A 21,523-nucleotide genomic window follows, 5' to 3' on the forward strand; every position below is an offset into this window, starting at 1 on the left:
CCAAGTGAAGAAACTAGCCGAACATTGGGATGATCTGCATGCCAAGCCCACCTTAAAGTGCGAGTCGTCCGCTTGACCGAGGCTGGAGGACATTTGGAATAGGGTTTTGGCAATTCTCCTAGGATATACCGCGGAAGATACCTTTCTTTCGAGATGCAGGAAGAACACCGAATTCTCGGGCCTTTGAAGGTAGATTAGGGTAAAACAAGCCGTGAAGATGCACTCGGTAGAACCGGAATTGCGCAACATGCCCCACATTCAACACTAGGCGTTTCCCGCTATTCCGGTGGCTCTTGGCATACTGTCGGACTTTTGAAAAGCCTCGGTAGCACCTTATCCGAGGAAGATCGAAGTCACTTCTTCTTCATCCCGCAATAAGTGCGAAGAGCTCCAGAATTGTTAGAAATTAACTCGATCTCTCTACGAGTAAGATCATCTGTCGACCGGATAGAGCAGAACAGTCGGAGAGTTCGCCGACTTCACAGCTTTCCCCGCACGTCCAATTTCCCCAGATTCCCGTTAGACTTTGGATCGTGTGCCTTTCTCTCTTTCTCTCGCCTTCTGGCCATAAAGATATCTTGATTTACGTCTTCCTATCTTCGTCCACCGCGTGCGAACCTAGCCGCATAGTGCCTTGAGCTGCACAACTCCATTCACCCGCCCGGCTACTACCTGGAGTAACGGAAGCCACGCATATTCCAAAATGGTGTTCTTGCCGGATAAAAAGTTCGGCGAACTGGGCACGGTTCCAGACAGCATTTCGATTTGTGAGTTCATGCTCAACGAGAAGTATGGACGAATGGCCCACGACAAGTCGCGGGACCCTTACACCTGCGGGTTGACCGGAAAGTCGTATTCCTCACGAGAAATTGTCTCCCGTGTAGACCAGATCGCCCGTGGCCTCGCAGCAGAATTCGGCTGGAAGCCAAATCAGGGATCGGAATGGGACAAGACAATTGCCGTTTTTGCCCTCAACACGATAGATTCTTTGCCTTTCTTCTGGGCCACGCATCGACTTGGTGGTGTCGTGTCTCCGGCGAATGCATCCTACTCTGCCGCTGAGCTGAAACACCAGATCGTGGACTCCAAGGCTAAAGCTCTCTTTACTTGCGTCCCGCTGCTTCCCGTCGCATTGGATGCGGCCGCTCAGGCCGGTCTTCCTCGGAGCAAGATCTATCTGATCGATGTACCGGATACGATTCTTGGCGGCGCAAAGCCACCTACCGAGTACAAGACCGTCAATCAAATAGCCGAAGCTGGAAAATCTCTTCCACCGTTGGAGGCGTTGAACTGGGGTCCTGGAGAGGGAGCGCGTCGAACCGCTTTCTTGTGCTACTCGAGTGGCACATCTGGCTTGCCGGTATGTTGACCATTAACCACGCTATCCAGGCCAATTTCTAACAGAGTGCTTACAGAAAGGAGTCATGATATCTCACCGCAATGTTATCGCCAATACCATGCAAATCGCCCTCTTCGAAAGGAGTCACCGAGCCTCATCCAATAGCTCCACTGAAGTCACGCTGGGTCTTTTGCCGCAGAGTCATATCTATGCCCTGGTCGTGATCTGCCATTCGGGTCCGTACCGAGGAGACCAGATTATCATTCTTCCCAAATTTGAGCTCAAATCTTACTTGACGGCCATCCAAAAATTCAAGATTTCATGTCTCATGCTGGTAAGCTATTGTGACGGCATACTCGATGCCAGGTTATTAATTGTGCTACAGGTTCCCCCGATTATTATCAACATGTTGCGCTTGCAAGATGAATGTTCCAAGTATGATTTGAGCTCCGTGAAATCCCTATTCACAGGAGCTGCACCCCTTGGAATGGAGACTGCGGCCGATTTTCTGAAGGTCTATCCCAAAGTGCTCATTCGTCAAGGATACGGTAAGGACATGTTCTCTCCATATAGATATAGAAAGTACCAGACTGATTTCTTCGTACTAGGCCTCACGGAAACTTCCACTGTTGTCAGCTCGACCCATCCCGATGATATACTGCTCGGCTCTTCGGGATGCCTAGTCCCAGGCTTCGAGGCACGCATCATGTCAGCGGAAGGCGAAGAGATCACAGCTTACAATACCCCGGGTGAGCTGGTGGTCCGATCACCCAGTGTGGTGCTAGGCTACTTGAATAACGACAAGGCTACCAAAGAGACCTTCGAGGATGGTTGGATGCGCACTGGAGACGAGGCCGTGATCAAAATTGGTCCCAAGGGCACCGAGCATTTGTTCATTGTGGATCGCATCAAGGAATTGATCAAGGTCAAGGTTTGTCGACTCATCAATCTGAAAATTTTTAAAACTATCCCTGACTAACCGCCAATGAGTAGGGTCTCCAAGTTGCACCAGCTGAGTTGGAAGCTCACCTGCTGACTCACCCCGCTGTGTCTGACTGTGCCGTAATTGCCATTCCCGACGATGCCGCTGGTGAGGTCCCCAAGGCTATTGTCGTCAAGTCAGCCTCTGCAGGTCCAGATGAAGAAGTTGTACAGTCTATCAAGAAGTTTGTTGAGGACCATAAGGCCCGGCACAAGTGGCTCAAGGGTGGTGTGAGATTTATTGATGTCATTCCCAAGAGCCCAAGTGGCAAGATTCTACGTCGCCTGCTGCGGGACCAGGAGAAGGAGGCTCGGAGAAAGGCCGGGGCGAAGATTTAAGCTCCTAGATCTTTGTGCAAGCGTTCGTTTTTTCCTACAGCAGTAGATTCTGCCCTTGATGACATGTTTTTGTTGATCGACATTACAATTGATTGGTACTTATTAGAATATCAAGCATTGAATTTATAACTGATCTTTCAATATCTTTATCTCAATTCATACATATTCTCTGCAGTTAAAAGGAATGTATACTTCACTTTAGATATTGAGGGAGTTTGCAGTGTTTGTCTCCTGCGGGGATGCAGATTTCTAAGCGGGGGAGGTTGACAGAAAAAAAAAGATCCAGCTTCAGCTCGCTCATTCTTTCATTTTCTACTTTTAGACAGAGGAATATCCGTTTACTCTGTTCTTTCACTTATTGAAATACTCACCCAAGGCATCTGTCCCTAAAATACCCCCAAATCACCTCCAATCGATATATTCTATAAACTTTACATCACATCAATCTCGCCTCCGATTGGCATCTGCACAATGTCCGCCCAAGACCACCACCAGCAAGATGATGAAGATATGTTCGTTGGCGCCGACGAGGGCGAAGAGATTGTCAACGACGACGACCACCCAATGGAGTCCGACGGAGAAGACGAGCAAATGACCTACGAACAAGAAATCTCTCTGCAGAACGATTCATCCGCACACTTCGACTCACACGACGACTCCGTCTTCTGCGTTGCGCAACACCCTGTACACAACAACATTATCATCACCGGTGCCGGTGATGATCTAGCTTACATCTTCGACTCGACCCCTGCCGAGAAACCCCTTCTCCCTCGCAGTTACGAAGCAAATCCCCAGCCGCGCGAGCGCGAGGGTATTCCGCCTCTAGCTAAGCTGAATGGACATTCTGATACCGTCAACGCGGTGGCTTTTACCGAGCCGGCGGGTGAATATGTGCTGACGGCCGGTTTGGATGGCAAGCTGCGTGCTTGGCGCGACTCCACGCCCCAGAAGACTGGGACTGCGTGGGAGTTTGTCGCTGAGGCTCAGGAGGTGGAGGAGATCAATTGGGTTGCTGTTTGCCCTTACAGTGAGGGTAGTGAGGAAAAGCGAAATGTTGTTGCATTGGGTGCCAACGATGGCAGTGCTTGGGTATTCCGCATTGATCACACCGACTCTCAACCTATTACCATCATTCAGAGTTTCTTCCAGCACACTGCTTCTTGTACTGCTGGTGCCTGGACACCGGATGGAAACCTGCTTGCGACTGTCTCTGAAGACGGTAGCTTCTATGTCTATGATGTCTTCGGCGCCGCGGCAGCGGCTGGCATTTCTGGCTCGCCCGGTACCAACGCTGTCGTTGGTTTGACAGCGGAGGACCAGCGTTTTGCTATTGAGGGCGGTCTGTACTCTGTTGCTGTGTCCCCGGGTGGTGGTATTGCCGCCGTGGGCGGTTCTGAGGGCCACATCCGGGTCGTCGGTCTTCCCCGCCTTGCGGGTGCTGCTGCGAGTGGCAAGGGCAAGGCAGCTCAATCTGCTACTGCCTCCGCCGCTGGTACTATCATTGCTGCGCTGCAGACCCAGTCAGACGGCATCGAGACCTTGTCTTTCTCCCAGCCCCCGATGACTTTGCTCGCTGCTGGTTCCGTGGATGGCTCAATTGCTCTGTACGATGCTGCTCACCGATTTGCTGTTCGCCGTCATATCAAGGAGGCCCACGAGGGTAGTGCCGTGGTCAAGGTCGAGTTCCTACAAAGTAAGGCCCCGGCTGTCGCTCGCGCGGGTCCTGCTGGCCAGAACCAGCCCCGATCATGGATGCTCACCTCGGTCGGACTGGATGGTGTTGTCCGGAGATGGGACGCTCGTGGCGGTACCGCCGCTGCCGCTCTGGGTTTGATGAAGGAGTGGAAGGGTCACATGGGCGTCTCTGAGAACGAGGAAGGCGAACAGGCCGGTGGCATCATGGGCTTCGTGCAAGGCTTTGATGGAAAGCGCATTGTCACCGCTGGTGATGACGGCGTGACTTTGGTCTTCGAGGAGGAGTAGAGTGCTGGTTGTATAGGACTTTGATGCGATTTTTATGATATCATGTTACACCCATAAAGGCAATGTTGCACGATTTAAGCCTTACAAGGAATGAACCTCCAAATTTTACGGATACTAATGTCGTAAGCAATATTCCGCGCGACATAGAAGGGTTATAGGTCAAACAGTAAAGAAATATCTGTAGTAATTGAACATGAACTATGTACATCCGACAATTCAACCCGAAGCGCCGCTGCAAGGCACTTCCCTCGGCATGAGGAGTAGGCCGCTCCGCTTCGACTCGACAAGAGGGCTTTCAAGAGACGAGGCCGTAGCATTCAACGTCAAAATTCCGGGATTTTAAGTGTCCTGCTGAGATAGAACGACTCTTGCTCGCCGATTGGGGTATCCATCCTTCTTTGATTATTTGTCGGTCGGCCGCCTGAAAAACTTCTTTGCAAAACCTCCTAGTGGTGGGCCTCGCCGTGGGCGTCACCGTGGTGGTGGTCGTCCTTCATGAAGAAGTGCTCGTATGCGCAGTAGGCAGTGAAGGCGACAGTCGCGATGCCCAGACCGGGGAAGAGGCCCTTGAAGCGGTTCCAGCGGGTAAAGGGGCCGGTATAGCGCCAGGCCTCGCTGTATGAAAAATTAGTAGAGCGCGATGGGTCTCACGGCGGGGACGAGTCAACGTACTGGCGAGCCCAGGGATCCCGTTTAGCGTAGACGGAAGACGGGGAGGCGGCGGCCTTGAACTGGCCGACGTCAAAGCCGGTGGGGTTGCGGGCAGGCATTGTGACAGAAGACAAAGAAAACACGGAGAGAGAGCGAAGGCAAGAGCAATCGATCCGAGACAGAAGTCGAAAGACGTGAAGCCGGAGCGGTGCGCTTGGCAGAATAGCATCTACGCTAAACTCGATACGGCGAGCAGTTAGCTCTCCCGCCTTCGCGGACGAAACTGAAGCCAACAACCAGCGCCAACTCGACAAATTCAAGTTCCACAATGCCACCTCCTGTAGGCAGATACGGGCCTTCGGGTCTCGGCGCTCCCTACACCTTGCAACAAGCTCACCTTCAATCCCAACATCCCCACGCACAATCCGCCAACACCGCTCTACCTCCCCTTCACTTGGTGGCCACCCTGGTTTCGCTGGAAACCCCAATACCAACATCAATCCTTTCCTGTCTTCTGCCGGCGTCACGAACGGCATGTCAATCAGCGGCTTTGCTGGCGGTGCAGATGGTGGTGGAACGGGACTGGCAAGCCATGCGGCGCAGATGGGCTTTGCGCGAGGAGCACAAATACAACAGCAGCAACTACACCAAGGACCCCTCGATTCAAAAGCCGGTGCTGCTAAGACCCGGATTCGCGATGTTTGGAAACATAACCTGGCACATGAGTTGGCCGTTTTGAGATCGTTGGTTGACAAATACCCGTACATCAGCATGGTAAGTGGGCGGGGTTAACTATCTATGAACTGAAGGACAGATTCACTTCGAGTCGATATTATTTCCACTTTCAACCCAGCGATGCTGACTAGTCTTAAGGATACCGAGTTTCCAGGAATTGTCGCTCGGCCAATCGGCTCGTTCACGAATAAAGCCGACTATCACTACCAGACCCTCCGATGCAATGTCGACCTCCTCAAGATGATTCAGCTGGGAATTACTCTGTTCAACTCCGACGGAGAAGTTCCCCCGGCCACCACCACGGATGCTAATGGACAACCGTACGGCAATGCCATGGCACCAGCTCCTTGCACATGGCAATTCAACTTCCGGTTCTCATTGGAAGGGGATATGTACGCGCAGGAGTCCACAGCCATGCTTGCCAAGTCGGGAGTTGATTTCGCTATGCACGAGAAGAATGGGATTGACCCTTTCGAGTTCGGATCATTGCTGATCAGCTCTGGTTTGGTGCTGCTGGATGACGTTCACTGGGTTTCTTTCCACTCTGGTTACGACTTTGGTTACCTCATGAAGATCATGCTCTGCTCGCAATTGCCCGAGAACGAGGAAGAGTTCCATAAGCTTTTGACGATCTTCTTCCCATCGCTCTATGACATTAAGTATCTCATGAAGCATGCAAGCCGCAACCAGGCGGTCAATGACTCGCCCCTCACCCCAGCCGCTGCACAGATTCTCTCCAATTTAGGTCAGAAATCTGGCTTGGGGGATGTCGCGGAGGAGCTCGGTGTCAAGCGTATCGGTATTGCCCACCAAGCTGGATCTGATTCATTGGTGACAGGTGAAATCTACTGGAAGATGCGCCAATTGATTTTCGGCGGCTCAATTGATGAGAGCAAATACTCCGGTCAGATCTGGGGTCTCAACGGCCAAATGCCCGCAATGTCCTACCAAATGGCTCAGCAAACGCCCAACCTCAACGGAGCCACCATCTACTCTGCAGTCGGCACACCCGGTACCCCCAACACTGGTATTGGCGCCGGCGCTCATACCCCTCACGGCTATGGCACACCAGGCGGATATCAATCCAGCAAGGCATGAGACGTGTGAAAAGAGAACGCAAGAGTATGATACGATATGATGCATGTACATATGCGCGAGGGTTCTCGTGCTGGATTTCTCGTTCGCCATTGTCTACCTGTCACTTTGCATGAGTTTGCGTAACTGCGAACTCTTCTCGTCGGAGGTGTTGGGTGGGGGCAGTGGGAGGTGTACGGTGTTTCTTTATGATTTTGGCTGGTCTTTGAATTCATCTCGCGAGGCGTTCGGGCTCCACGGCCTTTTTTGCCTTTCTGTTTTGGTCGCATTCTATACTTAGAGGTAGACGGGCTCTGGGGGTTTCTCTCATGTACAGCGAACCGTCATTTCTGATCATGCCTACATTGCTAAGGTGTAATTTTGTATCCTCCAAATATTCACCATGAATCATAGTCACAAGTAAACTAGTTTCCTCATTAAGAATCGATAGGCGAAGTACCCGGACCATGACAAAACTCCATGAATAAAGTATCGAGTTCCGAGCCATGCAAGATGCGCGCAAGCATCCAGTTACCTTTTTGGGACACCCTAAACTTGAACAGGAAAAGGGATCCGGCCTCCGCAATTCATCGTTATCGGACTTATCTAATCGACTTCAATGGCGATAAATGGGTGTTGCACGAGGGGTCCTATATCGCAATTGATTTAAATATTCCGCTGCAGCCCTGTCAATTGCGCTCTCCAAGCCTGATTCTGTCCCCGTTATCACTTAAACGGCTGCTATATACCCGGGATCTTTCTTTATTGGCTTACCTCTGAATCGACACAAGAAGAACTGCCACGATACATCGGAATGGTTCTCGACCGACTCCAGCAGTTGACCCACCAGGTCAGCGCGACGGCACCAGCTCCGCATCCCTTCGACCCTCTCTCCGCGGCAGAGATTGACGCCGTTGTCGCACTCGTTCGCAAGGAATATGGCTCGCTCAACTTCAACGCGGTTACTCTATATGAGCCGCGCAAGGCCGAGATGCTAGCTTGGCTAGCTAATCCGGAGAAGGCCCCCCGTCCTGCTCGTGCAGCTGATGTTGTTGTCATCGCGCCGGGTGGAAAGGTCTATGACGGTGTGGTCAACTTGGACCAGAAGAAGATCGTCGAGTGGAATCATACACCCAATGTGCAGCCACTTATCACAATGGAGGATTTGCAAGAAGTGGAACATGTCGTGCGCAAGGACCCCAAGGTTATAGAGCAGTGTGGAATTGTTGGAATCCCACCAGAGGATATGCACAAGGTGTACTGTGATCGTGAGTGAATGAGATGCGGCAATCTGAGCAGAATCACCTTGGCTGACTTACTTCAGCTTGGACAATTGGCTACGACGAGCGTTTCGGTACTGGTGTCCGGTTGCAGCAAGCCCTTATGTACTATCGACCGCACGTTGACGACTCCCAATACACCTTTCCGCTGGACTTCTGTCCCATCTACAACGCAGAGACCAAGCAGATCATCCATATCGATGTGCCACCAGTGCGGAGACAGATCAATAGGGCCCCAGCAAACAATTATCATGTCGCTGCCATCGAGAGGGAAGGCGGTTACCGTACCGATATTAAACCTATCCACATCACACAACCCGAAGGTGTCTCTTTCCAGATCAAAGGCCGTGAGATCGAATGGCAGAATTGGAACATTCACGTGGGTTTCAACTACCGTGAGGGTATTGTCTTGAACAACATTAGCTTCAACGACAAGGGCAATGTTCGACCCATCTTCTACCGACTTTCTCTCGCAGAAATGGTTGTTCCATATGGGAACCCCGAGCACCCTCATCAGCGCAAGCATGCCTTTGACTTGGGCGAGTACGGTGGTGGCTATATGACCAACAGCCTATCTCTTGGCTGCGACTGCAAGGGTGCAATCCACTATATGGACGCAAACTTTGTCAACCGTGCCGGTGCCTCCACAACGATCAAAAACGCAATCTGCATTCACGAGGAGGATGCCGGTATTCTTTTCAAACACACCGATTTTCGTGATGACTCTGTCGTCGTCACACGAGGCCGAAAGCTGATCATCTCGCACATCTTTACTGCCGCAAACTACGAGTACTGCGTGTACTGGATCTTCCATCAAGATGGAACTGTTCAGCTTGAGGTCAAACTGACTGGCATCTTGAATACCTACGCCATGAATCCCGGTGAGGACACCAAGGGCTGGGGCACTGAGGTGTACCCAGGCGTCAACGCACACAACCACCAGCACCTATTCTGCCTACGTGTGGATCCCAACATCGACGGCCCGGACAATACAGTCTTCCAAGTCGACGCGGTTCAAGGCCCGGGCGAAGTCGGCAGTGCCGAGAACAAGTACGGCAACGCCTTCTACGCCAAGAAGACCAAGTTCACAACTCCGCTCGAAGCAATGTCCGACTATGACGGATCAACAAGCCGGACTTGGGAGATGTCAAACACCAATAAGCTGAATCCGTACAGCAAGAAACCCGTCTGTTACAAACTTGTTAGCCGGGAAGTCCCGCCCCTCCTCCCTAAAGCAGGCGGTCTCGTCTGGAAGCGCGCTGGCTTTGCCCGCCACGCAGTGCACGTCACAAAATACTCTGACGAAGAAATCCACCCGGCCGGCCGCCACGTCCCCCAGACATCTGGTGAGCCCTCGGCTGGTTTACCTCAGTGGATCGAGGCCGCGGGGCCGAATTGCTCGATTGAGAACACCGATGTTGTGTTATGGCACACTTTCGGTCTGACACATTTCCCTGCACCGGAGGATTACCCTATCATGCCGGCTGAGCCGATGACTTTGTTGTTGAGGCCTCGTAACTTCTTCGATCGCAACCCTGCGCTTGATGTGCCCCCGAGTTATTCTCGGACGCCTTCGCAGATCGCAGCGGGTTCGAGTGCTTGTGCTTGTAAGAAGATTGATGGGTCGAGTGTACTGGTTTGAAGGCTGCATGAATGAGAGAGGCCTGGGAAAGTCAATCATCAAAGATTGATTCTGTATGAGCAATTTTGCTTGAATATAGTCAAGCGATAAGTTTTAAAATGCAATTCTATAATGAGAATCCCTTGTCATCCCCGTATTGAGACTATGCAGAGTATAGTAGATCCATATTACTTATTTTCCAAATGCTGTCTAAAACATCTATCTAACCCTGGGGCCCCTATATGTACTTATTCCAAAAGATTATCTCACAGGCAGAGTTTATACTGAAGCTGTGTACTTTTCAACCAAGATATCACCTTGCGGCGGAACACTGGTGATATTGAATGGATCCAAAATCTCATACTTACAACCATCAAGCTCAACCTTGGCATGCTTGAGCAAGGCAAAGATCCAGCATTTGAGCTCTGTCTTAAAGTTAGCCACGTCAGAAGATAGGAGAGAGGAAAGGGTGTTTATACCCATCACAGCCAGAACTCGCCCCGGACAAGCCCATCTTCCAAGCCCAAAGGCGAGGTATCCAGAGCCAGTCATGCCCGCTGTCTTTCCGGATCCAATCCACCGTTCTCCCTTGAACTCCTCCGGGTCGGTAACGAACTCCGGGGATCGATACGACAAGTGAGTGACTGGGAATACGAGAGAGCCTATTGATCAACAATTAATTGATTTGAAATTGATCTGAATTTGTACATATGCACAAGTCATAGGATCATAATACGCACCTTTGGGAATGATATAACCACCAAGTTCGATGTCGCGAACGGGCGCCCGCACAAGATTGACAATGTCACCTTTCATTCGAAGCACCTCACGAATGAAAGAATCAGTCCTGACCGCATCAAGCATTGCTTGGATGTCCACAACAGGATCTGTGTGATTCTTGTCCCAGGATTTTAAAATGGAAGAGACTTCGTCACGGAGATCATCCTGACAGCCTGGCCGCATTCCAAGGTGGAAGGTTACCCATATCATTATAGTAGCCCTGAATATAATCAGTTTCCATCATTTAGTCATTCTGTCGTGGGGGTGAAGAAGAACAAACGTTTGGTGTAGACTAGCGAACAAAAAGGTCAAGATCAAGACCACAATCCACAATCTCGTACGAAATGATAGATGACCGTCTGGCGAGGCGTAGGCTCGAACGAGGTATCCGATTAAGCTATCATCCTAATAATGCCGTCAGAGTCACTACTTTTTCTGACAAACCTTCATTCATACGATACCTTCTTTTCAGGAGACTTTGAAATTTCCGAGATATCCGTCCACAGCGTTCGTGTAAATGTGAAGCCAATATGAAGCGGGATCCGAAAGAGAACAATCTTGATCCATGTCAAGGGTTTCCATAGCCACGATGCTTTGCGCCCTAGGAAGGACAGGTTCTGGTAGATACCCAAGAGCTCGGCAATGTCTTCAGCCAAATCCACGACCGACTTGACATTCCTGGCATTGCCGTATTTCTATTTCAGAGGTCAGCTGGGATTTTCTCTCGCATCTTGAACATGACCAACCTGTCCAAAGAAAATGCAAATCGTTGCCTCTGCCATGATGGCTTGGACCTGGTGTTGAAGCTCGACGGGCCTTCCAGGCTGAGAAGTGTCGACCATTTCACGCACTCCTTTCTCGAAGATTGGCCAGACTGGGATCTCTTTAGTACGTCTTTGATGTTTCCAGTCAGAGTTCAACTTGGGCTTTGCTCACTTTCAGGCACAACCTTCTGCATTCGTTGAGCGACAAAGCCCCGTGCGTAGGTATCCATGTCATGGAAAAATGTTCCATCGTGAAGTTTGTTGACCCAGGAAAGTCCAAAGAACTTGCTCAAGTTAAATTTGATGCCCCTTTTGTTTTATTATCTCTAGGGGAAAGGTACTCACCTTTGTCATTCCGCTCTCAAAGCTAAAGTAACTTTCATCCGTGAGGATCTGCTGTGTGAACTCATTGGATGTTAAGAAAAGTCTCTGTGTTTCCCAGTCAGCGGTATCCATTTATTTTTGGTATGATGAGTTGTCACATACATGACCATTACGGTGAATCTGGATGACGGGTCCATGTTGCTCGAATGCCCTTGTAATAGACTCTAATGGTGTGTGTTGAAGTTCATGTTCCTGGCGCAAGTTAAATTTGTGTTCAAAGTTTTCATCCAATTAAAACGCCGGGATTTACCGTGAGAGGAACAAAAGGAGGTAGAGCTGCCCTCGGAACCTAGATTCACCACATGTTATCATTCCAGCCCTTTTGGGCTTTCGAATTGGAACGCCTGTACCTTGGATTTGCGCAGAATTTTCCAGAAAAGGGAAACTACCGCAAGGACAAAACAGCCGATGATAATCGGCCAGTGGGTGATAAGGAGCATCGTGAAGCGGGACTTGATTGGGAGGCTTGCAAGATACTTCCTGGAGGAAGCAGGGGCATTCTGAGGTCGACGAGGTAGATATAGGTGCTTTGGTTTTAATTTCCCACGCGTGAAGCCTGTGGATCCGTGATTGGAAGGAACTGGGCGCGAGTGCCGTACGGGAACACTACCCGAGATCATTCCGATCCACTCTTTTGAATGGGAAAAAAACCCTTACGTGAGACCTGAAGGCACCACTTCATGCCATCTGTGTAACAGAGCAGTATCTATGTTCTTTAGGAAATGGGTTATGTGGGGTACTATATAATGGTTATCACTGGCTGTTGATGACGCCCCTGGCTGCAGCATCGAGTTTTGCGAACCAGCTGGGGAAAAAAAAAAGAAAACAAAACAGAGGCTTGGAATTACGATCTATAGGCAGGTGATCAGACTTAGAGAGCACCGTGCGCTTGGCCTATCCGAGCTTGTCCCAAGAGAGATTGCCGGTAGCGGAGTTCTCCGGGTTCAAGACCCAACCACGATGGTACTCAATTTAAGGGGAAGAAAGCCCCTCTTTGAATGCAAGCCTTGAATCGACCGTATCCCATGCAAATCAAGAAGTGAAGAGAGCCTATACAGGAAGGAGTTCCCAATCAAGGGATATGGACGCCACCGTCTCGATTCCATGTGAAGCACATTCCATGTTCATGTCAGTGCCGGCATGCTTCGCCATGCCGCGATGCGCGCCACTAGTCCCGAACACTCTTTGTTAACCTTCAGCCTGATTTTCTTTGTCTCTGGTTCGCGTCTTTTGCTTAGCGTCATGTGGAACACCACTTTGCGCACGCTGCATCTTTGTGGTCTCTCGTCATTCATGCAAGGGTATCTCAAAAAAACAAGAATACCGACTTACTGGATCGAGCTAACGTGGCAGTCATGAACGCTCACCAGAAGTGAATTCCCGCTGGTTTGATGGATTTACCCCGCCACCGCGGCAAGATGTAAGGGATTTATTTTCTACTGGGAACAACTTCATCAAACCAAGGCTTCAAAGGTTCGTTGGCCACGGTGGAAAGCGATTGGACTTTTTCCTCGACTCCAGATTCAAGACTTGCAATCGCCGCCGGTCACCACCCTCCAACGCATCAATCTAGCCTTGATGTAATGCTGTTTGAAATTGTTTCGTGGCCCGAATCAAGCCTAACTAGTTCATGCAAGGAGCACGTTACCGGGGTCTGACGTGCGTGGTGAATGATGGAGCTCACATCTGCTCAACCGCCATGCAGTCAACTGGCAGCCTGAGAAATGTCCGATACTATCTTAGGGTTGTCTAATAGCGGTGAAACCTTGGTCTTGTCTAAACAATTTTTGGGACATGCCCAGAGGCTTGGCAGATGCCCGATGAGTTCGCCGAGTCCGCGCTGGATGTAATTGAGACCGAAGATTTATCATGGTCGAATTACAAGGCTCGTGGCATCTTTTCTTTGGTCTATTTCTCAAGGTAGATTCCAGGTACCAATTCGAAACTTAGTTTCTCCTTTGGACTTTGAAGCGATAGGCGATCCATGTACGATGGTTCGGATCTCTGGAAACAAAATCATTGAGCTAGAGACCTTTCTCATCGCAGTTTATCTTGGTCGCACCCAGAGATACCATCTTCACATGTCCCGTGACTTGAGGGTAATAATATCACATATAGTCAAAGTTCCGTGCCAATGCAGTTTCGATCCTGGATATGTTGAATTGAGCTGCTGTGTGAAATCAATGATATCTGGTCAGTAACGAGTTGAATAGGGGGAGATGAAGACAAAGCGCGTGATGATCTGGCAAGAATCTACTAGAGACTAGTACCCCTTCAGGAATTGGAACTTCGTATACTGTTATGCTTGAGATTATTTTGTGACACATTCTTGGAAGGTACTAGACGGCGTGTCAGCGGTAGTCCCCTCGTAGATCGGAAGGCCAGGGCAGCACCCGAAGCTTCCATTTTCGGACTATAGTGCTCAGAATAGTCCTAGTCTCAAACCTACTAGTCCTGTTATGGCTTTGAAGGTCCTCAGGAGCTCACAAAACTTCCTCGGATAATTCTCGTTTTCCAGGTGGGCAGCTACGACGATCAAGGCCAGAGGTCATCATTCGATGCCTAAGTATTTAAACTTCTTGCTCCACCCCTTTGACTTCACTTGCGCATAGTTACCATGGTTCATCCAGTGTTCCATGCTGTACTCCTTCAGAACCTCTAGCTTTCAGGGTATCTACCATCTAATCTTTCCCCACTTCTCAGACTAGTGATAGATATGCAGAAATTCGAGTCCAGGTTCAGTCACAACGCTGTCACGCCTTGTGATTTCATGAAACAGACCAGCTGCGGAATGGAGAGGGGGGGGAAGGAGAGAAAGTGAGACTTAGCAAAAGAAAGAACTCCCCCAAGCCCAGGATTTGAACCTGGATTCTCCCGGGTCCCGATCACGGGCCTATACCGTAGTACGCCAATACCTTAGTATCTCCAGGGGTGTTACCGTTACACCAGCTTGGGCTGTTTTACCTAGGAATCAATGCAGGCCAATGTCGTGCTCGATTCCTCTTATGTAATGCTCCTTTTGTGAGTGTTCATCGCTAACTGACTCATAGCAGTATCGTTTCCATGTGTCCCTGGGATGGCTATAGTACCAGGGTAAGATCAGATGATGACAGGAACTCTCTGATCGTGCATCTTTATCACTGTGAGATTCGGATACTATAAGTTTCGATACTTTCGTCGCTTTTAGAACAATTGACTTGAATGCATATCTTGAGATCGATTTCACAACGGAGATGATGCATCTTGCGAATGTCCATCGCCATCAGTGGGTCCCGATATGTATATAGATGTTCAATTTTAAGATTGGTTTTATTTTCACATCCTTCCACGCCATCCTTTATCTTGTGCATCTCGGAATTTTAAAATCACTAATTGGCAATTCGATCGTGACCTTGGGCCTTGAAGTGCCATCTCAGCCTCCCCTAAATATGTTCTTGAGAGTACCATTCACTTTCTACTTACAACCACCTTACCAGTCTCCATGATCTAGGAGCTTAAGCGTACTGAATCCATTAGAGCGAATAGTATTCAGTAGGGAATTTGACAGTAGGTATTTGAAGGAAAAGATGCCATCAACCTATACAATTCAAAGAGGGAGCCATACCATCTATAAGCAAAGAGCTATTGGAAGGCTGAGCCTTGGCCTATTTCCACCGGAAAACGAGGCAGTGAATAAGACCTTTGATTGTAGTACCTTGCCAATTGTTTCTGAGTGTGATGTGTAGATTGAGTAGTTTAGTCGAAGACGCTGTATAACCCTTTATTATCCCATGCCAAGAAATAGAATCCCAAATTCCGAAGAACAAGTATCCAGCCCCACTTAGCCGCCAGTCTATCCAATTAGACCCCTTGAATGATCACCACCATGCTCCACACCAGAATTTTTCAACATGTACCTCCATAGTGCCAAAAATCCACCAGCAACCATCCAATAATCCGATATGGTGTAGTGGCTAACATCGCCGTCTCTCACACGGCAGCCGGGGGTTCGATTCCCCCTATCGGAGCATCATTCACCAATCCGATATGGTGTAGTGGCTAACATCGCCGTCTCTCACACGGCAGCCGGGGGTTCGATTCCCCCTATCGGAGTCGAATGATTCATTTTTTGCCCCTTTTGATGTTATAATGCACCTGGTGGCTTATAGGGGAGTTGGTATTGAGATTTTTGGAGGATTGTGGGGGGCTTGTGGTGGTTGGAGGGATAAGTGGATGTAGTGAGTCAAAGAAGCATGGGATGGAATGGAATCCCAATAGGCGAGTGGAGCAAAGCATATGAATATCTTCTCGCCCGTACTCTATAGTATTGGCCATATTTTGTGATAGGAAATGTGTTTCTAGCTCGAAGGAGTATTGTGTATTGTCTTTTATCAAACAAGCGGTTTTTATAGATGACAAGATCCATTGTGTGGGAAATGAGAAGCAAACCCGACCATCAAAACAGGCTGCAAAAGAAATGCAAGCAAAAAGGATTTGATCTTGAGGTGTAAAAATCCATTCCCCATAGTAATTCAACCACAAAAAAGGACCCATATAATTCGCCCAGAAAAACGCCATAAACAATAAGAGGGAATCGTCAAGTCTGGTAACCCAGCACACATGCAGAAACCAATAACACTCAGACCAGGACCCTGCATAGGACCCTAAGCCCGCTTCAAAGCAGCCTCAACATCCTCGAGAAGCGCCACAAGCTCCTTGCCACCCTCACTCTCTCTCCCCTCAATCTCCAGCCCCTTAAGCAAAAACGACTTGGCCTCTCCATACCGCGTCATCTCAGCAAGACACTTAGCGACGCGCCACCAAGCCTTGACATTCCCAACAGGCTTCGAGTCAACACTTGACTTCGCATCAACGAATCCCTCCGGCCACGCCTGCATCGCCATGTGTGCCTGCGCGCGGTTCCCAAAAAGACCAGATAATTCTTCTCGGGCGAGGGAAACGGGTTCCCAACCCGGTCGCGAGAGAGCCATATCGATGGCATAGGTGTATAGGCGGACGGCTTCGACATGGTTTCCCTTGCGGTAGGTTGCGTTGGCGCTGTCGCGAAGTTTGGTAATTTGGGCGCTTCGCTTCGGGTTGACAGGTAGAGGGGGTGGAGGGATACCTGCGGGTCCTTCTATGGAGAGGAAAGAGCGGTGCAGGTCATTTAGTTCATGGAGCTCGGCATTGATGGCGGTTATTTGCGTGGGTGTGTAGGCAGATGATTGAGGGAGGGAGATGGATTTAGTTTGCGGGTCGATATGGAGGGGATATTGGTTGAAGATATCGATTTCGCTCATGATTGCGGTGAGTGCCCTTGGAGTCCAGAGTGTTTGGTGGTTGGAGATTGCCGGTTTGCTTGGAGGTGTTAGTTTGTTGCGGACTCGTATAGACGACTGAGGCTGGGAGCGGCGAATGATTGTCATGTAATGGGGAAGATCTCATGCATACCAGTGTGATGTAGTAGGTCAGAAGAGGAATGTTCCTTGGAAGTACGCAATAAGTTAGGATATCTGTCAAAGTGGAGGGTGACTTAGTCTTTCGGCGCAAGAGCAAGCTGTCCAGAACCACACCGACACGGAAGGCGGTGGCAAAATAAGTAGATCCAGGGCCAGAGGTACGAGTTACCAGCATACACAAACAGAAACCGGGGTATTCATGATATGAGGGATTCAAGTTCTATTTGCGTACATTCAAGTCAAAGGTCAAGTTGTCGTGATAGGGCTCCATAAACAGTAAGACAAATATGACTCCCAAAGGGGGCAAAAAAACACAAACACAAACTATGCGCCTGCCAACACCGCTCCGTGGTCATGTCCGGACACCACAAAGCAGGGTGACCCGATGATTTTGGGTATTCATAGCCGGCATCAAGCCTCCACAATCCTTCTATTAGCATTCATCATACACCTTCACCACCTCATACTCGTCCATACCCGCTCATCGTCGATGAGTTGTAGTCTGGATGGGCGGATCCATAGTCGGATGGGGTGTATGGGACATTGTGCTGGCCGTGCGCACCGCCGTAGCCTGTGCTATTAAAGTCATGAAGAACGCCCCCGGGCGCGGGCGCTGTGGGGTCATAGGCACCGTGCATCGCCGACCGGTTGCCCAAGTCATCCACTTCGCTCTGTTGCAACAGAGCGTAATCCTCATCTTGATCGCCACGGGACGAGGCAGCACCCATACCGGCCCTGCCGGAACGGAAGTCATCCTCGTCCTCCTCGAAGTCGTGGGCTGGATTCGAGTTGAAGGCGGCTTTGGACTGGGCGGCAAAGGTCGGGTCAGACACGGCGTCGGGGAGCGTACCGGTGCGGCGGAAGTGCATCACATTGCGGAAGGACATCCATGCTGTGATGGCAAAAAGAATGCTGTGGTAGCCTTGAGGTTAGAACAGCTGCCGTGCAGTCGCGTTGAAAAGACCACATACAAGATTACAACGCCGATAATGGTCGTTGCTGTGCTGATGTTGCACTTGGTTTCATTGCCGTATGCCCAGTTGGCGCAGCCAGAGCCACTGCTGGAGGTTGTGGTGCTCTTCGAGCTTGTCGTAGTGGTGGTGGCACGTTTGCTCGAGCTCGTGGAACTCGAGGAGCTGGAGTCCTTGTCGCTGGTAGAGGACTTTCCGATGGATTTTCCTTGAGCAACATATGAAGCCAGACACACCCATGCCGCGAACCAGCAAATAGCATAGATCGCGTCGACCGCAGCAAAGGCGTAGACGTTTCCGAAACGCCGGGCACGAGGCCACATGGGCACGCCGGCAAGGTAGATCAAGGCGGGTAAACTGACCCAGCACTAGGGAGGAACTGTAAGCTGCAAGGTTCCCCAAGATCTAGAATATCAGTTCTCAAGGGCACTCACCAGGATCCAATAATACACGGTCCGGCCATCAATGCCATCACCTTTTGTCCAAATCGCGATCGTCAATGCCCAGGCAAGGAAGATGATAAACGCCTGGGCGAAATGAATGAGATTCTTTGTCCGGCCCAGATTTCCACCGGATGGTCGGGGCATTCGCAGCGCCATATTGGGAGATGAGGACTGCAAGGGTATTTCAACCCTTCAGAATATCACCCGACAAAGGGGCAGGAGTGTCGCAGGATCACAAGGGAGAGAAGAAAAGGAACTGAAGACTCGGTCGGACACGCTCTGGAATGCGCAGATATGTGACAGGGGATTGCTGGGGAATTGGGAGACTTTGCGCGATGGGGAGGAGGCGCAGGCTGTACGGAGCGTTTCTTGGCTTGATTGTCAGCCTCGTATGTGCAGTGCGGCAAATAAAATCGCTTGTGAGTTGCAATATTCGTTCAGAGGTTTCAGAGTGAAGTTGTTGAGAGTGGATTGACGTAAAGATGGGGAGGATTTCCGACGAAACTATTGTATCTTACGTTTACGTTTTACTCCTCACACGGCCACGATCGCCCAGGCGACAGCCCGAGGTTTCTATTTTGGGCCTCGTCAGCCACGGTGGAGTACACGTACCGCCTTTCTGTGGCAGCGCTGACTATCGTCATCAAACAAATAAATGCTTTATCAGGCTCCACAACCTTCCTGTCTGGGTTTTGATCTTTCTGGGAGTGTATATATACATTTGACAAGACGCCACGCTTCAAAGAATAGAGTAACAGATAACCCCGAAAAGTAGCGCTACACCAACGCATCATAGTGTTGTCGTGATTCATAGAGTCGTAAGTCATAGACGAATGATCAATCGTCAAAATATCCGGCCAAAAATGCGGCCCGAGTTTGCTTCACTAACATCCAGATTTCTCGCAGTGGCTGGTAAACATGCACATGCCACCACCAGGGGACGGGGTCGAGATATGAGAACCGCGGATTCACCCAGAAGAGGAACGGCTCAAGTGTTCCTTCAAGAGATGTGATTGCATGTTTCACAGTATTGGAATACGGTAGTAGATGGGCCACAAAATTGTTATCCAGCAAGGTCAGCCACGGAGGCTTGTTGGGCGATAAGGTAGCCATCACCTTCCAAGCGGGAGGCTCCGTTGGGGCTGAGTCGAGGGCTGCAAGGTAACCAGAGACAGGACATGGTGCATTGCGCAACAGATTATTGAAAGCTGCTGCTCCTGAAATACAATCCCCGATGTAGATGGTATGGCGAACGGACGAAATGTCAGATTCCTCATCAACCAGCAGCCGAACTGAAAGATGACCGGTCATCCGCGGGCCTACTTTGCTCGCAAAACTCTGCATGAGCCGATGGATGGCGGCGGCCAGGGCTTCGTCGAGTCTCGAGGCACCCCAATGAGGAGATCGAGTACCCGCGAGTCGGACCTTGATGGCCTGAACATGGCCTTGTATGACCAACAGATCTGCAAAAAACTCTCCCAGTCGGTTTTGTTGCTGCAGAGTCCAAGGATTTTCCTTGGAGATGTTGAGCTCGCTAATCTCCGAGTATGTTCTGCTAAGTGTCCGCTTTGGCAGCGAGACGGCTGATTCACTTCCACCCGAGCTGAGGCGATAAGACTTGGCTGGGGTTCGGTGCAAGATTTTGTGAATAGAGTCGCGCGATTGTACCTGAAAATGCTCCAATACGGGAAGATCTCGCTCCACTAAGAAGTGCTTGAATGAATCCGGGCGAACAAAACATGCAACCAAATCGGCATCAAATGCAATGCATTTGCAGATGGTCCGACTCTCGACGACTTGCCGAGCCGTGGCATCTTCGATAGCGGTGACCCTAGGCGAGCACGGAACCCAGAGGTCAATCTCCTCGCGCTGAATAATTTCTAAGATTTTTGAGATATAATGGTCAGTGGGGACCTGGTAGAATGCGACGAGTGTCCTGGACATGCTCCCGCCTGATCGAATAGGTAGATCAAGATCCACGACATCTGCACCCACTACACGGTGGCCTTCAGCCTTCCATGCTCGTGCGAGGGCCAGGCCATGCGATGTACCGATTCCTGTGATCAGCATCGTCTTGGGGTAGGGCTGTCCGTCATTCGATAATGCCTGGTGCCGATCGGCGGGCCGCAGTCGCGCGAGCAAGACCGCCACCATCAAAATCGTATTATCCATGAAGAGTAGTGAGAAAGAGACTGCAATACGGAACAGGTGCCCCAAGGCGCTGCGTAGACCCTCAGCCAAGCTTGACGCTCGGAGTGTCTTCACCTGACTCGTGTGGAGACGAAGTCGTCTCATCGTAAATGTCGCCATGAGAAAGACAACTCCAGGCAATCAGCCTAGACCAAGAAAAGGGCAGAAAATTCCAAGCGAGAAGGTAAGGATGAGATGGGATGCAGGGAGGAGCGATGGCGCGAATCAGGGAGGGGGCGATCGGCCGAGGAGCCACCATGTGTGACTGTGTACTTTGTCAAGAGTCTCGTGCCGAGCTTTGACATTTCCGGATATTACTAGGTACTAGGTACTAGGTACTAGGTACATCACGCTCTGTACCCGGCGATTAGATTGGCCATCTCAAACCTGTACAGTGTAGAGATCAAGGTGGGGAGATCGGGTTTCCGATCAAATCCAAATCGGTGAATTCGGGTCTCATTGCCCGAATTATTAGCTCCGCACGATGTCCGATTCTCCGAGAAGGTATTCCGCACATCATAATGCTATGACAGCATGTCTGCCAATGAAA

General features: G+C 50.2%; 9 protein-coding genes across 9 annotated transcripts; 4 read left to right on the forward strand and 5 right to left on the reverse strand.

Moving 5' to 3' along the window:
* Window positions 1–703: 703 nt before the first annotated feature.
* On the forward strand, window positions 704–2,659 carry N7477_007464 (acyl--CoA ligase; the record flags this gene model as incomplete). Its single annotated transcript, XM_056969127.1, has 5 exons — window positions 704–1,360; window positions 1,416–1,673; window positions 1,725–1,887; window positions 1,948–2,270; window positions 2,333–2,659. 5 exons carry the CDS (start codon window positions 704–706, stop codon window positions 2,657–2,659), a joined length of 1,728 nt encoding a protein of 575 aa, XP_056819159.1.
* Window positions 2,660–3,130: 471 nt separating this feature from the next.
* N7477_007465 (WD40 repeat domain-containing protein) lies at window positions 3,131–4,642 on the forward strand (the record flags this gene model as incomplete). The annotated part of the gene is made up of 1 exon (XM_056969128.1): window positions 3,131–4,642. The coding sequence occupies one exon, from the start codon at window positions 3,131–3,133 to the stop codon at window positions 4,640–4,642; it is 1,512 nt and encodes a 503-aa protein (XP_056819160.1).
* A 446-nt stretch (window positions 4,643–5,088) lies between these two features.
* N7477_007466 (NADH dehydrogenase [ubiquinone] 1 beta subcomplex subunit 3) lies at window positions 5,089–5,412 on the reverse strand (the record flags this gene model as incomplete). The annotated part of the gene is made up of 2 exons (XM_056969129.1): window positions 5,089–5,257; window positions 5,315–5,412. 2 exons carry the CDS (start codon window positions 5,410–5,412, stop codon window positions 5,089–5,091), a joined length of 267 nt encoding a protein of 88 aa, XP_056819161.1.
* A 415-nt stretch (window positions 5,413–5,827) lies between these two features.
* On the forward strand, window positions 5,828–7,126 carry N7477_007467 (CCR4-NOT core DEDD family RNase subunit POP2; the record flags this gene model as incomplete). Its single annotated transcript, XM_056969130.1, has 2 exons — window positions 5,828–6,067; window positions 6,167–7,126. The coding sequence occupies 2 exons, from the start codon at window positions 5,828–5,830 to the stop codon at window positions 7,124–7,126; spliced, it is 1,200 nt and encodes a 399-aa protein (XP_056819162.1).
* Window positions 7,127–7,916: 790 nt separating this feature from the next.
* N7477_007468 (peroxisomal copper amine oxidase) lies at window positions 7,917–10,024 on the forward strand (the record flags this gene model as incomplete). Its single annotated transcript, XM_056969131.1, has 2 exons — window positions 7,917–8,370; window positions 8,427–10,024. 2 exons carry the CDS (start codon window positions 7,917–7,919, stop codon window positions 10,022–10,024), a joined length of 2,052 nt encoding a protein of 683 aa, XP_056819163.1.
* Window positions 10,025–10,282: 258 nt separating this feature from the next.
* On the reverse strand, window positions 10,283–12,371 carry N7477_007469 (cytochrome P450; the record flags this gene model as incomplete). The annotated part of the gene is made up of 10 exons (XM_056969132.1): window positions 10,283–10,428; window positions 10,483–10,665; window positions 10,744–11,003; window positions 11,240–11,478; window positions 11,530–11,657; window positions 11,720–11,831; window positions 11,893–11,976; window positions 12,034–12,123; window positions 12,182–12,220; window positions 12,282–12,371. The coding sequence occupies 10 exons, from the start codon at window positions 12,369–12,371 to the stop codon at window positions 10,283–10,285; spliced, it is 1,371 nt and encodes a 456-aa protein (XP_056819164.1).
* Window positions 12,372–16,574: 4,203 nt separating this feature from the next.
* N7477_007470 (uncharacterized protein) lies at window positions 16,575–17,210 on the reverse strand (the record flags this gene model as incomplete). The annotated part of the gene is made up of 1 exon (XM_056969133.1): window positions 16,575–17,210. The coding sequence occupies one exon, from the start codon at window positions 17,208–17,210 to the stop codon at window positions 16,575–16,577; it is 636 nt and encodes a 211-aa protein (XP_056819165.1).
* Window positions 17,211–17,830: 620 nt separating this feature from the next.
* On the reverse strand, window positions 17,831–18,939 carry N7477_007471 (uncharacterized protein; the record flags this gene model as incomplete). Its single annotated transcript, XM_056969134.1, has 3 exons — window positions 17,831–18,281; window positions 18,341–18,708; window positions 18,775–18,939. 3 exons carry the CDS (start codon window positions 18,937–18,939, stop codon window positions 17,831–17,833), a joined length of 984 nt encoding a protein of 327 aa, XP_056819166.1.
* A 681-nt stretch (window positions 18,940–19,620) lies between these two features.
* On the reverse strand, window positions 19,621–21,093 carry N7477_007472 (uncharacterized protein; the record flags this gene model as incomplete). The annotated part of the gene is made up of 1 exon (XM_056969135.1): window positions 19,621–21,093. One exon carries the CDS (start codon window positions 21,091–21,093, stop codon window positions 19,621–19,623), a length of 1,473 nt encoding a protein of 490 aa, XP_056819167.1.
* Window positions 21,094–21,523: the final 430 nt, after the last annotated feature.

The sequence above is a fragment of the Penicillium maclennaniae genome, assembly GCF_028827695.1.
Source record: "Penicillium maclennaniae strain IBT 15551 chromosome Unknown utg000007l:1.0-4884863.0:1.0-4888362.0, whole genome shotgun sequence".
In the NCBI taxonomy this organism is placed as follows: domain Eukaryota; kingdom Fungi; phylum Ascomycota; class Eurotiomycetes; order Eurotiales; family Aspergillaceae; genus Penicillium; species Penicillium maclennaniae.